The sequence below is a fragment of the Zea mays genome, chromosome 8 (assembly GCF_902167145.1).
Source record: "Zea mays cultivar B73 chromosome 8, Zm-B73-REFERENCE-NAM-5.0, whole genome shotgun sequence".
Lineage (NCBI taxonomy): Eukaryota > Viridiplantae > Streptophyta > Magnoliopsida > Poales > Poaceae > Zea > Zea mays.
The window spans coordinates 72,267,656-72,285,337 of NC_050103.1; the positions used below are offsets into that span (position 1 = coordinate 72,267,656).

At 45.5% G+C, this 17,682-nt stretch overlaps 2 protein-coding genes, 1 long non-coding RNA gene and 1 pseudogene across 6 annotated transcripts; 1 reads left to right on the forward strand and 3 right to left on the reverse strand.

The window, feature by feature from the left end:
* Window positions 1–358: 358 nt before the first annotated feature.
* Window positions 359–2,284, reverse strand: LOC103637006 (cell division control protein 48 homolog C). Its single transcript, XM_020543010.1, has 6 exons — window positions 2,251–2,284; window positions 1,571–1,995; window positions 1,078–1,227; window positions 754–870; window positions 567–671; window positions 359–415 (listed from the first exon to the last, which is right to left on the reverse strand). The coding sequence occupies exons 1-6, from the start codon at window positions 2,282–2,284 to the stop codon at window positions 359–361; spliced, it is 888 nt and encodes a 295-aa protein (XP_020398599.1).
* Window positions 2,285–3,404: 1,120 nt separating this feature from the next.
* LOC103637007 (tubulin alpha-3 chain-like) lies at window positions 3,405–3,912 on the reverse strand (annotated as a pseudogene).
* A 5,667-nt stretch (window positions 3,913–9,579) lies between these two features.
* LOC100284362 (aspartic proteinase oryzasin-1) lies at window positions 9,580–15,752 on the forward strand. Of its 4 annotated transcripts, XM_035961482.1 has the most exons (15): window positions 9,727–9,784; window positions 9,981–10,042; window positions 10,137–10,526; window positions 10,640–10,700; window positions 11,987–12,081; window positions 12,197–12,309; window positions 12,562–12,730; window positions 12,814–12,853; window positions 12,944–13,008; window positions 14,324–14,437; window positions 14,531–14,595; window positions 14,759–14,918; window positions 15,002–15,121; window positions 15,230–15,318; window positions 15,405–15,752. In XM_035961482.1, the coding sequence occupies exons 3-15, from the start codon at window positions 10,146–10,148 to the stop codon at window positions 15,487–15,489; spliced, it is 1,557 nt and encodes a 518-aa protein (XP_035817375.1). In that variant the 5' UTR covers window positions 9,727–9,784; window positions 9,981–10,042; window positions 10,137–10,145; the 3' UTR covers window positions 15,490–15,752.
* Window positions 10,765–11,990, reverse strand: LOC109941436 (uncharacterized). The gene is made up of 2 exons (XR_002264072.2): window positions 11,905–11,990; window positions 10,765–11,766 (listed from the first exon to the last, which is right to left on the reverse strand). It is a non-coding gene; the product is annotated as an uncharacterized lncRNA (long non-coding RNA).
* Window positions 15,753–17,682: the final 1,930 nt, after the last annotated feature.

Here is a 17,682-nt window from a genome sequence, read left to right on the forward strand (position 1 = left end):
AACATGAATAAGTTTAAGCGACATAGAATAAGGGGAAAGACATAGTTGAAGTATGAGAATACACATTTCATGAAGTCATAGTTGAAGTGCACTAACCTGGCGGGCCATATAAAAAGTGGAAAACTTGATTTTTGGTAAAATATCCGAAGGACACAATGTTGGTGCAATGACAGATGCTAAATGCTCCACTACTTCACTGTGCAAAGGTACTGAATTACCGCTGGCCTTCCATTCAGGGTTTGTGTACAAAAAAAAGGTGCATTAGAAGCTGATAGTTACCTGTTTGTAGCACCTATCACGTAGACACCTTTACGCTGACCAGCACCATCAAGAATGTTCCAAAGCATTCAAACCTGGTTTAGGAGACGTTCAACAACCCCCCCTCTTTACCTCTTTTTGTTGTCAATGAATCTACCTGTCAAATGAAAGGGGATAAACACTTGAAATATTATACGTTTAAAAACAGTCTCACACCCAGCACATGATGCATCCCTACTTGTAAAAAGCATTTGACACAAATTTCACCTGAACATAATATATAGTAAGACGGCTACACAATCCCTTACCTCATCAAAAAATACAATGCATGGGGCATTAGTACGTGCTCGGTTGAATATTTTCCTAATTTCTGATTCACTATCCCCAACATACTTCTTCAATATATCAGGCCCCTAGTTTCAAAAGAAGAGTCTTGTTAGGATTATTTGTGTGAACTTGATAAGGTGAAAAACTTGAAAGGCAAACATCAGTTACCTTAATATGAATAAAATTAGCCCCTGCCTCATGTGCCACTGCTTTTGCTATGAGTGTTTTGCCACAACCCGGAGGTCCAAACAGCAGGAAGCCATCTTGCATTCTCACTCCAAATAACTTAGACATGGAACAAAACTACGTATTACTTTATGAAAGATTTATAGATATTACAAAGTATCACAAATAAACACTACGGATGTCTATAGTTCAGTTTCTGAAGTGCAAGAGCTTCTAATGTGCCAGACACTAAAGGCACCATGCCAAATCGTAATGTAACAAGAGTAAAACACAGTCTGATGGGATTGTTAGTGCAACATAACTCACATCACAATCTTCAGGGCTCTTAATACATCTTATGTAGCGGTGAAACTCTTTCCTCAACGAATAAAGACCTCCAACATTATCCCATGTGACATCAGGAATGGAAGAAAATCCTTCCCTCCTCAAAGAGGGTTGGACCAATTTTGTTGCTTCCTTCAGCAAGTAAAGTGAATCAAGTCAGAGAGAGAAAATAAAAGCATGAGAACTGAAAATGCATATTTAAATTGTATAGTCCACAGTAATCCATAAAAATTCCAGTAGCATAAGCAAGTAGGTGAGAAAAGGGTGCCTACAATACATGAACGCAGCTGGGAAGGAAAAGGTATGAATCTGTTGCAATATTGCAAAATTTTGCATCTTAAACAACAGAAAGTTAATAGAGGGGAAAATTACCGAAATTTTTATGGAAACAGATCAAGCTACAATCTAAATCCAGCTTACAATGGGTAAATTAAAACAAGATTCTTGTCGTGAGCTCTATATGAAAAAGTTATACCTCAAAGTCGTTCATGGTAACATGTACACTCTCCATCTCGCCTGCATCCCAAGACAGCTGCTTCCACCATTTTACCTTTACCTCAGAACAATATTGAGCTCTTCTTTTATTAATTATTCTCTTCATTGCCAGATACCCTGCATTATTGACTAATGCTTTCAAGTCAGCACCAAGAAAACCTGGTGTGGCCCTTGCTATCTTTAAAAAGTCAAATTGCCCTTCAAGTCGAAGCTTCCGAGAAAGCATCATCAGTATCTGTTTCCTTGACTTCACATCTGGAACCCCAAGATATATCTCTCGATCAAATCTTTCTGGCCTTTGAAGAGTTTGATCCACAACATCAGGCTTATTTGTAGCTCCAATGACAATAACATAACCTGGTTTCTTTCTAGATGAATCGGCATCAGAACCATCACACCAATATTCTGGTGGAATTCATCCATGCATGTCATCAGCTGAGTAACTATTCATCGCTCCATCTCTCGTTGCAGATTCTCCCTCTTGGATGCAATTGCATATATCGCATCTATGAATACAATTGAGGGAGCAGTCCTATATGCCTTCTGAAATATGGATCAACTGCAACATTAAAGTAGCTATATGCAATAAGTTAGCTACTTGAAACCATTACTTTGAAAATGAGTCTGCCAGTATCAGCAAGCGAGCGATTTGTGTTTTACCTCGTGGATGGAGCAATCCATTTCCATCAACCATGAGCAACTGCAGCAAGGCAGAATGGCAAAACCTTAGAAAGGGCATGGGTAAATACATAGAAGATGCTGGTGATTATGCAAGACATCTCATAAACTAAAATGATTCATAGTCAAGAAAAGTAATTGATTGAGCAATAAAATTCTTCAAACGTGTAACTCCAGTGGTCATTAAGTGTATTTACATGTTAAGAAATCAGAAATCAGATCCGAACACATAAAGCAGGGGCAGAGAACGGGTGCAGGGGCGTACATGGTTGGTGCTCGTCGCCAGTGAAGGACCTCGGCCTGGGCACCTCCTGTCGTAGGGAGCGTGGCGAAATCAAGTGGTCTGGATGAGGAGCGAGGGCGGCCGCACACACGCCCATCGAGCGTTCCTCAAACTGGAACCCCCAATTGTACGGGGTGCCTACCAAGTAAAGCAAGATTCGCGACGATTGTTGGCGGACTGCTCGGGGCTGCGCGCTGGGTATTGAGGTCGTGGCGAATCGCGCGCGGGCGTGTGGGGCGTGCGGGCATTTGCGGCGAAGGTGGATTTCGCAGAGCTGTCGCGACATGGCAGTTGGAGTGCGGTCGGGTTTTTCGGCGGGTCGAGGCGGTTCGCGGCGTGGTTCGCGGCTGGCGTATCGCGGCGGTCGTGTGGGGTTCACGGTGGAGGCGGCCGGGGTTCGCGGCGTACGGGTCGGGCGGATATCGGCGGGCGGGGTTCGCGGCGGAGGCAGTTGGGGTTCGCGGCGTCGGGCGGGGTTCGCGGCGGCGGGGGCCGGGGTTCGCGGCACGCGTGCGGGGTGGAGCGAATCGCGGCGGTCGCGCCTTGCGGTTGGCGGCGGGACGGCGGGCGGGGTCACGCCTTGCGGTTGGCGGCGGGATGGCGGCTGTCGGGCTTTGCACGAATCGCGTGCGGGCGTGCAGGCGGGGTTTTCGGCGTGGGAAGGTGGATTGGCGAGGGTAGGCTTAATAGTTAGTACAGATTTCTTACCTTTGGTACAAAGATGACATTACTGATATTCTTTGGGAAGAATCAACACAAGTACCTCAAGCTAAAAAGAAATGCCACATCGAGTTCAACTTCCTTCAGTCAAGCCCAAAATTTGCTAATGTAAGGTTCTGTCATAAGGTCATACCTATGGGGAAGGATAAATGGTGAAACCAAGCTTGTACTTCTTGCCATAATCAACTGAAGGCGCTCCAACAGCAGTGAACCAAGTCCAGAGCCAGTACCACCACCAACAGCATTGAACACAAAGAATCCCTGAAGCCCAGTGCAGTTGTCTGGAAGCTTGCGCACACGGTCCAGACATAGATCGACAATCTCCTTCCCAACTGCATTGCACCATAATTAGAATTGAACATATCCACAGTTGCAGAAGCATAGGACCCACTTCTATTATCTATTCAGACACAAAGTGAATTACCCGTGTAGTGGCCACGAGCAAAGTTGTTAGCTGCGTCCTCCTTCCCCGATATGAGCTGCTCTGGGTGGAAGAGCTGGCGGTACGAGCCAGTGCAAACCTCATCGATGACAGTGGGCTCAAGGTCGATGAAGATGGCCCTGGGCACATGCTTGCCGGAACCAGTCTCGCTGAAGAACGTGTTGAAGGCATCATGTGCGACACCAACCGAGGTATCATTGCATCACAATCAAACCAGTGTTATAAAAATGGATAGCAAGGAACTCCAATAACAATAAGGCACTAACCATTGGCATATGCGCTTAAAGAGAATTTATAGCCTACGAAACCTGCCTCCTTGGGGTCCTAAACAAGATTTTTCTATTATCAGGCGGAGCAACATTAGGGCAATTTTTTATGGTACTACAAGATCAGGCAAACAGAGAGAAGGGTGCTACTTTTAATAGAGGGCCAGATGAAACTCGTGAATCCAGGGAGATCCATGGTCTGACACTCATCAGACCATCCCAGTAAAATTATTTACTTAGATGACATCCCCGCAGATTCAATTCTTCAGATCTTCCGCCTTAAATTATTAAAGGGTGTTCATGATTATCAACACAAGTACCTCAAGCTAAAAAGAAATGCCACGTCGGCTTCAACTTCCTTCAGTCAAGCCTAAAATTTGAAGCCCATAAATACACAGGAACCCCATTTGGTTTACTTGAACGAATTTTAGGGCGCAATTCAATCTGCGGGATGTCATCTAAATAAATAATTTATATCTAAACTTTGAAAGGTAAATACACTATCCTTGTAAAATGATCCAAAACTCGAAGTAAAACAAAAATACACTAACCACATTGTCATTGTCGGCAAAATTTGCCTTTAAAAATTTAGTTCAGCTTGCCAGCTACTTATTTTTTAACTGAAAGCTTTCCATGCATGCAGCTACAATATATGATGTGCTTGTGATTGATCCTTTTTGAAACTGAATTTAATTATATTACAGCCTAAAATCATGCTGCTACAGTGGATACTAAACAAATTCTAAGGAATACCCACAGTTCTAGGAATATATTTCTATTTACCTTCAATCTGTAAGATAAAGCCTAAAAACATGCTGCGGCAATGGATCCTAAATAGCTAAGAAAAAAATTGAAGGCAGTCCATGAGTTGTCCTTATATTCAGTTATTTATGCTTTGCCTCCAGCAACTCTAGCACACCATGATTTCAGGTTATGAAAATAACAAGTTATAAATTTCAGGGTATAAATACTTTGTTTGTTTCATCAGGTAGCAAAAAGGACAAGCCTGCACGTGCATACTTGGGAAAACAAAGGCAACAATATTGCAAGCAAAACATCCCCGATTGATTTAACAAGGTACCTACATTTGTCTTTTGTTATACTGGACAATAGCAGATACCTTCCCTCATGCAATCCTAGCCCCATACCTGCAAGCAAAAAACTATGGATCAAAAAGATTGAAATTGCATATATAAACGAAAAACTATGGATCTAAATTTGTTTGTGTTGCAATCACAGTCTCATAGTCACCTCCAGTCAAAAAATACTACTGTTTGGTCTATAGTTCTATACAAGCCTTTTGGAATGGGTATTGCTATTTTGGTACTATCGTAGGCAAGGTTATTAGGTCTATACAGGACTGCTGGTAGAGATGAATTAGAAGCCTCCTTGTTTAAAGGTTGTTGCAACACAGGTCAAGTCACAATTTTTTCCAATTTGTCAATATCTCCAATTGAGGAAAATCCACCTCCAATGTCTACAGTACCCAATAAATTCAGGTCTCAAACCTTGCTTTACTATTAAATATCGATGGAGAGACAGAATGTCAGCCATTCAGATCTGAAATCACCAAAAACAAGTGACAAAACCAACATACGTGGAATGAACATGCTCTAGACTCTGACCTGCCCCCAGCTCCAAAATCATTTATTTGCTAAGAATTGAGAAAAGAGCTCTCTTTTGCCTGCAAAAATCATTTAGAACATGTCAGAAAGCAAGACAAAAAATTGATTATCAACATCTTCCAATGCATTTCCTAACAACCTCTTCTCTGCATCAACCATTGAAATCCTCCCCCATACTACCTGCAGTTCAGTGACATTTAAGTGTTACATTCCACAGAAGCAAACATGTACCAAAAAGTTAATAGAATAATGTCAGAGAAAATAAAGCAACATATACAAGAAATGGCAAGAATCATTTGTATCAGTGAAACTTTAGAAGACAGTGTTCAATGTGTTCCATAAAGCCTAAAACAAAAGTTGAAGCTAAATTAAAAGCCTACCCACATTTAAGTCCATTCAATGCAGAAGTAATCTCACTTATAGCTCTTGAAAACTAACCCAGCTGCTTTTATATCATTTCAGTCTCCCTCACATATTGGTCTTTCTTTTTATTTAATCTCTACTCTCAGTGTTATAGCATCCAACCTTCCCCTGTCTCACCGTTGTTAACCCCCAGTGCCTTAACAACTAATGGTCCTAACTCCATTGTTTCATTTAAATCCCATTGTAGCTTCATAAAGCCTGTAAGAAAAACTCTTAATAGTAGGCATTTAAAATAAAGTACTCTATACATGTCAGGCTGACAATTTTGGTCACTAAGATGGCATCATAAAACCTACGAAGAATCCAAATTGCCCTTGAAAACTGTCCTGATTCAAGATCAACAAACTGTTTGGTTGATTTCTGTTATATAGTTAGCAACTTAGCATTATTTGCTCTACTTTAAATAGACACTGTTGAATCACATGGAATTGAATCTATAGATCATCATGTCCTCCTGCTTAGCCTTGTCCATGCCATACACAATGGCAGCCTTAGACAGATAGGCTCTATTAAAGTTTCCAGCGACAAAATGGTTGATCTATTAGTGTTCTAAATACCCACTAATGCACCATTTTCTTTTTTAGCAGAGTTAAACTCTGCTGCTTTATAAAAAGTGTATAAGAGTACAAACAATGTTTAAACTCACACAAAAACTACGGTCGGGTTACCAGCTTACAAGATTTGCAGGCTAAAAGAGCAGGAGATGCACCATTTCAACAATCACAAGAATTGTCAAGGCATGATTACATGTTTATAGATAAAACAAACTAAAGCACTTATAAGGGGGTGCGAGGGAGTACCTTATCACTGTGAATTTCACGCCCAACAAAAAGAGAGATAGAATGTACAAGTAATAGGTGTGCGAGAGAGATGCATGGATATAGATAGAATATTGGCCATCATGACCCTGTGCAAAGAATTTCAAGCAAACTAAATAAACTATTACAAAATGGTGATGGTATAACAGACATAATACAAACTTCATGTTTATTAACTGCAATATTAGATGATGGGTATATTAAGAACCACACCTGTAAAAATTTCTCCCACAACTTATCAAAAGGCAATGAACCCGATGTTAAGAACATAAATGCAATGTTTGGGTTCTTTGACACAGCCACAGGCATCGAAAGAACATCCCTAATAACCACCGATGAAACTATCTCTTCATCAGTTCGCTCCCGAGCAACAGCAGTTGTGGTCCAAGGATACCTAGATATAGATGTGTTTGGCGCATGGGGCTGAGGAGCGTGAGGGAAATATCTCTTCATGTGTTTGGCGCATGTCGGCATGGAGCAATAGGATGCGGCGAGGCAGGGCACACGCAGGTGTGGGCGGAACTATCAAGGAGCTAATCGCCGCACCAGCTCCCACGCGCGGTGAGCGTACACCACAACCTCGTCGTCCCACTCCCACCCATCCACCAGCTGAGGTGGGACGCGGCCAGGTCGGAGAGGCGGCGAGGGGGAGAGAGGGGTGGCTCGGCGGCCAAAAAAGGGGCACGACGAGGGGGAGAGGGGGGGCATGACCTACCCGAGTCGTCGGTGAAGAAGCGGGCACGAGCGAGGAGCTCCTATGATGGAAACCTGCAGTGGTCGGGGGGAGGGGGTGCCGATGTCGAACGGGGGCGGGGTCACGTTTGTAGCCCCTGTGGATGCCTCCAGCGCTTGCGCTACCATGGAGCGGTCACAGACGGAGACCGGGGTTGGACGGCGACGGTCGCGGATCCGGGCATCGCCGATGGGGGAGGGGAAGGGGAAGGGAAAGGGGAAGGGAGGGGGAGGCCTCGAATCCCGGATACATCCACGGGGGTGTTCTCGGCGGACGCAGCACGTGGCGAGGGGAGCAGGGTGGCGGTCGCAGACGACTTCGGGAGATGGGGGTGGGGACAGGCGAGGGCGCGACACTAGAGCAGAGGGGGAGGCGGGCGTGCGAGAGTCGCGAGCTGGCGGTGTGGGTACCGGAGGGATGCCTGCAGTGGCGAAGCCACCAGGGGGGCCGGAGTGGGCCTGGCACCCCCCAATGGCCCAAGCAAATCAGATTAATAATGTATTCTATAGCCCATTATTTTGCTGCCAGTTTATTATTTGGTAGTCTGAAGCCCTTAATTTTTGGCCCAACCAAGTGGATTAGTTAAGCTGGGTAAATATTCTTCTTATCCGATGATAGATAAATTATTGAGATTACTCTTAACTCTTCCTGTGTCAACTGCGACCACAGAGAGAGAGCCTTTTCAACTATGAAATTTGTGAAGACACGTCTTCAAAGAAAAATGGGAGATGCCTATTTACGGGATTATCTGGTCGTTTATATTGAAAGGGAATTAGCGGCAATGATTTGTTCTGATGATATTATCAAGGTCTATGATCTAGCTAATACACGTAGAGCTAAATTCAAAATAACTGAGATGTAATTTTATTTAGTTTGACAAAATAGATGATGTTTCATTATACTGTTTTTTAATGAAGATTATATATTAATATATACATTGTAGTTGGTTCTCTTGCCATTTTTATATTGTGTCCTTGCTGGTTTGGTCGCTTGGAGGCTAAGCCTGCCCCCTCTGTCTTTGGATCCTGGCTTCGCCTCTGGATGCCTGGGTGCGGATTTCGCGGCGGCGGCGGGCGTGCGGCGTTGAGGTAGCGGAGGGTTTCGCTGGGGAGGGCGTTGCGGGCTTAAGGGCGTGCGAGACGACGGGATGCGCGGGGAATGCGTTGCGGTGGACAGGCGGGCGTGCGGAGGTTTCGCGCGGCCGGGCGTGCGGTAGCGGGGGAGGGGCGCGGGGGCAGTCTACAATCCATCCTTAATAGTTAGTAGAGATAGAGATTTTGCAGATTTCCGGTTAGCTCTACCGTTCATGTATTGTATGTATTGTATGGCCGGATATAAACCATGATTCCACGAATCATACATTTATCAAATATCTAGGTACATAGTGGGTTGGCGTGCACGCGAGGGGTGTGCGGTGCGGAGCAGAATCCCGCGCCCAGCAGCAACGTGCCGCTCTACTCACACGCTATCCTACCCCGCTGTCTACGCCGGCCGGGTGTGGCCCCAAGACGAGTAGGCCCACCACCGTCGGATGGAGGGAGCCACGACGACACGAGCTGGGTACGTACGGGCTAGTAGCGCATGCCATTGCCATGCGTCGCGTACTCACGTTAAACAGCACAGCACGACAAGGAGATTCCACGGAGTATTCATGCAAGCTATCTACGTGTCGCTCTCTACGCTAGCGGGTCGGGTTGCGGGTTGCCTACCGTAACTTTATCAGTGTCACAAAGCAAAAACCCCGCCGGCTCTTTTTTTTTTTACAAAAGTGCTCTTACTCCTAGGTTTGCGCGTGTTCATAGATAGACATGGGGTCAACATGTACCTACTGGTGTTTGAAAAATGAAAAACTATACTAGCATATAGTATCCTTTAATTGAATATAACTAAACGAATATTTGTTACTTGAAGGCAAAGTAACCGGCAGGCACAGCACCGGACGCGACCTGCTACTGATCGTGATCGGGCACTTCACTTGCTGGGTAGTGGGTACCCGACCCGCGCCAGTTCTGACCCCGGGCACGAGACGCCCCTATCCTCAACCAACGGCCGATCTCATACGTCCACTGGATCCGACGGCCAGAAGGGCGCGTGGCCCCACCCCGCCTGCTCTTTATACCCGCCGCCGCCCCACCACGCCTCCGCTCCGCAGTTGCTGGCACGTCAGTTGCTACCTTTCTCTTCTGCTGCTCGCCCTCGGTTTCTGGTGAGTTCGCCGCTTCTCGTGGACTCGCCTTGACTGCGTCCGGCGGTGTCTGATGCGTGCTGATCTGCTTGTTTCCGCGCGTTCGTAGTTGTAATCCGCCTTTGATCCTCGATCGATCCGATCTGCGAGGCTTTTATTTTAGACGTTGTAATAAACTCCGCTTGCAACCGCACCGAACTAATCGCGCCAGTATCAGTTACTTCTAGGAGCAGTCCTCCCGTTGTTCCAGCCAGCGCTTTCCCCATCGGCCAAGGATCTGTGCGATCTAACTAAGTCCCCTTCGAATCTCCCCACGGTCTAGGCTAACTCCGTCTCCGCCGCTCGCCGTCGGCCCCGCCTTCGGTTGCTGCAGATCGCGACCATGGGACCCCGCGGCGTCGCCCTAGCGCTCCTCGCGGCGGCGCTCCTCCAGGCCCTCGCCCCCGCGTCGGCGGCGGCGGCGGCGGCGGCGGCGGCGGGGGGCCTGGTGCGGGTCGCGCTGAAGAAGCAGCCCGTCGACCAGAACGCCCGCGTCGCCGCGCGCCTCTCCGCTGAGGAGAGGCAGCGCCTCCTCCTCCGCGGCGCCAACGCCCTGGGCTCGGCCGGCGGCGACGACGACTCCGACGTCATCGCGCTCAATAACTACATGAACGCGCAGTACTTTGGGGAGATCGGCGTCGGGACGCCGCCGCAGAAGTTCACCGTCATCTTCGACACCGGCAGCTCCAACCTCTGGGTGCCGTCCTCCAAGTGCTATTTCTCGGTGCGTCCTCGTCCGTTCCTTCGCCTCGTCGAGGTTTTTTAAGGGTCTGGCTGTGTTTTTTTTTTCGTGCTAAGACTGGACACTGGAGTGTGTTTTTCGGTTATGTGATGCAGATCGCTTGCTACTTCCACTCGCGCTACAAGTCAGGGCAGTCAAGTACTTATAAGAAGAACGGTTTGACTCTTCCTTTTTCTTGATACCGTATTTTCTCTATTTGCTCACTGTGGATTGAGATCTGCCATTCTGCCTGACTTATTCTCATATGTTTTTTTTTTCTTTCCCATCTATAGTGCTCCCATGTTATATGATCATGCCATATTAAAATTCGTGTTCTTGTGAAGGGAACACACACAAATGACAATATATGTTGAAAGCATGACAAGATGTGAAAAAACTAAACTTATATATCGGGCATCATTCTATGACCATACATAGAATGACGCATGGTCATGAATTGAATGCTAAATTTACTCCGTTTGAGCAGAGACACATTTTCTTCCCAGTTCTAACATCACAAATTCCCTTTTTATTTTTTGCTCATGTAATGCTGACAGTTTACAAAATCCTACTTTCTTTGGTCTGCCTGCTGCATGCCCTACTTTGTATTTCTAGAATATTTACGGTAAAACAGAAATTTCATCATTCATGGTTGGCAACATCAAAACAAAATCTGTGGTAGCTTGGTAATCGGAACATCTATGAAAAGGACATTAAAAGCACCTGATGTAGATGCAGTGCAAATTTGTGTAGATGTAGCGATGTGGAGCCAGCATTCAGGAATGATGACGACATTTTGCAGTAGCTTTCTTTTTTGGGCTTGATTATGACTCCTTGAATTCAATGGAAACACTAGAAGTTGGTATAATAATAACTTCAGCGTGTGACTCTAGCACACCTTACTCTGGAAATAGTCAGCCTTATTTTTCTTGTAGCATGGATATTGAAAGGTTTGCCCCTTCTTGGAATGTATATGACCTTGTTTTATCATACTAGTTATTTTTTTAAAAATAATCTTTTTAGTCCAAGCAAATTGAGGTATGCTATGTTTCAAAGGCGTCTCCTAGGTGTCCAGGAGTACCCAGCTCGCCTTGGGAAACCGTGGCGCCTTGTCTCCTAGGCATCCAGGTGGACACAACACTCGCCTGGATGCCTAATTACCTTTTAAACACTATGCTAGATATGAAACCCAACACGAGCCACCAGGAATGTACAATAAAAAAGAAGATAAAAATCATAAAACCTCCAGCTCTTCGTATTGGGCTTTATGTATGATATTTGTTTGTTTCTGGACATTGACTTGTTGTCTTGTCTCATCACTCCAGGAAAACCTGCTGCCATTCAATATGTACAATGAAAAAGAAGATAAAAAGCATAAAACCTCCAGCTCTTCGTATTGGGCTTTATGTATGATATTTGTTTGTTTCTGGACATTGACTTGTTGTCTTGTCTCATCACTCCAGGAAAACCTGCTGCCATTCAATATGGAACCGGTGCAATTGCTGGTTTTTTCAGTGAGGATAGCGTTAAATTAGGTGATCTGGATGTGAATGATCAGGTTAGCGCGCACTTGGATTTGTTTGTTTGTATGAAACAATGCTCTTATGTATACTTTATAACGTGTTCCATATTCATTCAACTTGGAAGTAATTAATATTGTGTTGCTTTATTAGGAATTTATTGAAGCTACAAAGGAGCCAGGCCTTACCTTCATGGTTGCAAAATTTGATGGCATTCTTGGGCTAGGCTTTCAGGAAATATCTGTTGGGAATGCAACACCTGTGTGGTAAGCTTTTGTGGCCTTCAAAGTTCAGATTGTTTGCTCCCATCTCTTTAAATTACAGTAAGAACAATGATTATTCCTGTGTGCATCTAGCTTTAGCTGCTGTTAAGATTTTGCTGTATCTAGCAAGAATAGTAAGATACGTGATCATGGTATTGTAGAACTTCATTGCATTTTGGTTTATAGTTTGGGAAATCTGATTATGATATACTTAGCACATCTGGCATGTGGTCCCTAATAACAAACAAATTGCAGGTATAACATGGTAAAACAAGGTCTCATCAGTGACCCTGTTTTCTCTTTCTGGTTTAACCGACATGCTGGTGAAGGAGAAGGTGGTGAAATTGTGTTTGGTGGAATGGATTCTAGTCACTACAAGGGTGATCACACCTATGTCCCAGTCACTCAGAAGGGATACTGGCAGGTTGGTTTTGTTTCTTGTATTTTTTAATCATTTCGTTTTTTGAATGTATATCTGGGTTTAAAGTGTACAATTTGTTGATGCAGTTTAATATGGGTGATGTCCTGGTTGATGGAAAGTCCACTGGTAGTGCAATGTTCCTCTCTTCTTTGTTATTCTATATAATGTCTCATGTTAATGAGAAATATAACTAAATGCGTCATCTACCGTTGTCAGGGTTTTGTGCTGGTGGTTGTGCAGCAATAGCAGATTCTGGAACTTCCTTGCTTGCTGGCCCCACAGTAAGTTTTGAGCTTTGTGTTCTTTATCTGCAGAACAATGATGGGTTATTGGGATTCACCATTTTGCGATTGAAGCAGCTTCGTAGTTTTTTTTTCTGTTTGGTGATATTTTTTTAATCTATAATAAAACCTTTGTAGAAATGGCCTGATGATCCTTGTTGATTGAAAAATGTAGTTGATGCTATCATGTATGCCTAAAAATGGCCGCCTTGCTACTTTTACTTCAGAGATGTTAATATATTACTCATGGTTCTTAAGTCAGTAAGGCGTTGGACCACCGCCTGTACGCCTAGGCGACGTCTAAGGTGAGCAAGGCCGACACCTTACCAATCTGAGAACGCGAAAGGGCCTCTAGCCGGGTTGGTTAGGTGGTCTGAGTAGCACTTCTCAGGTCCTGAGTTGACTCCTCGTGGAAGCGATTTTTAGGCTGTGGTTTAAAAAATTCCTTCGTTTGTCCCAAGCCAAAGCACTGGTCTAAGGCTCGGCCCTGGTTGTTCTCACATGGGCTATGGACTATGGTGTCGCTGTGTATAGGTGGGGCAAGGATTTGGGGGTTTTCTTGACCTGTGTGAAAAGGTCTTCTCTTAATACAATGTCCAGGGGCTGCCTTAACCTCCTCCCCCCCCAGCAGGTCGAGTTTCCAGCCCACTAGCTACCCCCCTATAACCATTTCCCCGGTTGCCTCCTCCACAGATCAGCCGCTGCCGCCCCTGATTCGCCGCCGCCGCCTCCGTCGATTCGACTGCTAGTGCCCCCGATTCAGCCGCTGCCACCCTGATTCGACGCCACCCCTTCTCCTTCCCCTCTGCCCTCTTGCTGATCCTTACCTAGGCGGTGGGGACGCCTAGGCGACGCCTTTAAAACAGTGATATTACTGTACCTGTGTACAATCATACCATGCCCTTGTTGAGTGTTGGTAAATTGTAAGCTCAGATGAACTGGGTTGCCCCTTGGGCACTTTAGCCTTTGTTTTTCTTCATAACACTGTCTTTTTGTATGGCCTTATATGTATATCATTTAGCGAGGATGATTTCAGCAATACCAAAACTCTATGTAATTGTGCAGCCTAATTGTGAGAAAACAGCACTTGCATTTGATGCACTTAACTTTTGATATTTGCCTAGGTGGTAATATGAAATTCTGAATATATGATCATGACTCTCCTTTTTCTGCATTTTGTGTTGAATCCTGTGGTGCTCACAAAATGTCTAGGTGGTGATCTGAGTCTGATTATCATTCCCTACTTTTTAGCATTTTGTTTTCCACCATGTGTCAGCTCTCGTGCTTATAAGTTATCATGATATGATCAATGCAGGCCATTATTACTGAAATCAACGAAAAGATCGGTGCTGCTGGTGTAGTCAGCCAGGAGTGCAAGACTGTTGTTTCTCAATACGGACAACAGATCCTAGATCTTCTGCTAGCTGAGGTTTGTATGTTCCAAACTATGTTGCTTTTCTGGTTGCTGGTTTGGTCAATTGCTTTTGGAGGTAACTCAACTTGCTATTTGGTTATTTTGCAGACGCAACCAGCGAAGATCTGTTCTCAGGTTGGCCTGTGCACTTTTGATGGCACTCACGGTGTTAGGTGAAGACTGCAAACCATCTCTATAGTTAGTTACACACTGTTTGATGATGCTGTGACATAGCTTGTCCTGTGCCCCCATGATAACGATAACCATCTGGGCGTCCTGTCATTATGGGGTCATTGTACCTATTTCTTACTTTGTTATATGTTTATGCAAACACAGCACTGGAATTCGTAGCGTAGTGGATGACAAAGCTGGGAAATCAAATGGTGGTCTCAAGAGTGATCCAATGTGCAATGCCTGTGAGATGGCTGTGGTATGGATGCAGAACCAACTGGCCCAGAACAAGACACAGGAGCTCATCCTGACCTACATTAATCAGGTGAGCTTAACCGACTTTTGAGCACGGGCCATGTTTCTGTACCACTTAGTACTCTACTGTGCTTAACCGTTCCTTTACGACAGCTTTGTGAGCGTCTTCCTTCTCCCATGGGAGAATCAGCCGTGGACTGTGCCAGTCTTGGGTCCATGCCCGACATTGCGTTCACCATTGGAGGCAAGAAGTTCAAGCTGAAACCGGAGCAGGTCGTGACCCCTTCTCCATCATCACACTCTCGGCCCTCAACCAACCCCCATTTGCCATCCTGTTGCATGCAGTAGCTGAACCTGACTCTTTTCTCTTCGGTTACGCAGTACATTCTGAAGGTCGGTGAAGGACAAGCTGCCCAGTGCATCAGTGGATTCACAGCTATGGACATCCCACCACCTCGTGGCCCCCTCTGGTAAAACTATGCACCGCGAAGCCTCTGGTCCTGACTAGTACGGTTCTTAATCTTTGCGCGTAACGTTTGTCTACTTGCAATTCCAGGATCCTGGGCGATGTTTTCATGGGAGTCTACCACACCGTCTTCGATTACGGCAAGCTGAGGGTTGGCTTCGCGGAGTCGGCCTAAGGAACGTATGGTTTGGCGCCTCCTCCAGAGGAGGCAAAACGCATGCGCCGAGAGAAAAGCTTCGCTTGTTTTTAACTTGTGTATTTATGCGGCCGGCGGTGTGTGTATATATGCTACATGTTTAGTGATGCTTTCCGAGACCTGAGACAATGCCCGTCTGTTTTAACCTGGCACAAGGAAATTTCTCGATGTGTTTGCCAAGCCAATCTTGTACCCAATTGTCACCGTGCATCCTGGCAACGTGTACTCAAAGTATTTTTCCTTGTGTTATGCGTGAGATCTGGCTGATCTTCCTCTAGTCCATATCGACGGGAAGGTGTCGGCTCTTCGCCATCTAGATTCACGTCAGGTCTCCGTTTCGGCCTGATCCGGCCGTTCCAGGAGTCTTTTCGGCTGGAAAAAATATTCAGTTTGGAATCCACTCCTTTTTGGCTGGAAAAAATATTCAGTTTGGAATTCGCTTTGAGCTGTTCGTTTCAACTCGAAATAAAAATGAAAATGGTCCGGTTTAAAGTTTTCCCTTCCTCCATAGCCTAGTAAAATCTGGGTTCCTTATCATCTGAGTGGTCCACCGTTTCCAGCCTGGAAGCCTTCCAAGGCAACCGAACAGAGCCAGTAGTTTTCTATTTAAGGCAACCGAACAGGGCCAGTAGTTTTCTATTTATGTATTCACGTGAGTAGTTTTCTGGTCTGTAGGGTATAGTTTCCGTGGTATGTTTGTCATATTTTTCTGCCCTGTTTTTGACAGTTAGCTTTAGCTTTATATTGGCGGCATGACTATAGAGCAAGGCTGAATTCTTCTTGCTCATCTAAAACTTTCAAAAAGTAACGTAGATATGAAGTTTAAATATATTTACTTGTCGCTGTCAGTCTGCCACTGGTTATGAAAAAACTAGTCGGTTACCCGTGCGTTGCGACGGCTCATAACAATACTCACTTAAACTATCCACAAAAAAGATTTCAATATTTTTTATTGGTTGTTTTCACTTTTCGCATAATATTTTTTATGAACGCATGGGTATCATAGGCAGCAAATCAGAGACTCACATCCCTCGCCTCCCCCACTTCCAAGATTTCATAGAGCAGAAGGGGAAGGGAAGAGGCGGGCATACCTGTACGTTGTCGGAGAAAGACACGATGAAGACATGGGTATCTAGAGGCAACATAGGTAATATACCGCTAGATATATAGTGAGAGAGCACGCAATCGGAGAAAGAAGCCTAGCCGGAGCAGCTCCAAACTAAGAGGCACCCGCACCAGACGTCAGTCCGAAAAAGGCGAGAGAATGAGAGTGTCTTCCCAGTTCTGGACCCGCCGAAGCGACACAACACTACCACGAAACTCCGTAGCATATGCCAATTGCTGCTACGCTAGGGCCTTAGTTGTCCAATATCTCAGACCTGGACTCCTCATCGCTAAGATAACCTAAGCGTGGCAAAAGCCACCATGTCCTCCTCGACGACACATATGGAGAAAGGCCAGGAGCATGATCGACACGTCGACGAGCGTCGGTCGGCTCGCGGTTGCGACCGTGGGCGGGGGCAGCAGGTTGGGGAGGAAGAATAGGGCGAAGGCCAGGAAGATGAATGGGACGTCCGACGACGACGAAAACGATGGTGCACACATGATGTGAAACGTCCTTGAGGACGTGCAATAGCCACTGCACGAGTCGGTGTCGGGGCTGGTGTCGGACAAATACGGGGAGAAGGCGCCTCCTCCTACGCCCTCTGTCGAGAATGGGGTGGTGCGGAGGTGGAGGCATGAGGAGAGAGAGAAAAAAGAAGTAGAATGACGAACGAGGTGGTGACAACTGAGGCAATGACCATCATTATCGTGCAGAGGTATAGATGGCCAAAAGGGTCGTGTCTGGCGAGCCGACTCGAGGCACGACCCATTTAATAGTGACTGGGCCAACCTAGCACGAGCGTCGTGTGGTGCTTGGGCCGTAGCCTCGGCACGTAGTGTTGGCCCGGCCTGACATTATTTTTTTATTTTACAAAAAAATCATATATACATATGTACAATTTATATTCAATATTATAAATGAAAGTCGCCTAGAGGGGGTGAATAGGGCGAATCTGAAATTTACAAACTTAAGCACAACTACAAGCCGGGTTAGCGTTAGAAATAAGAACGAGTCCGAGAGAGAGGGCGCAAAACAAATCGTGAGCAAATAAAGAGTGAGACACGATG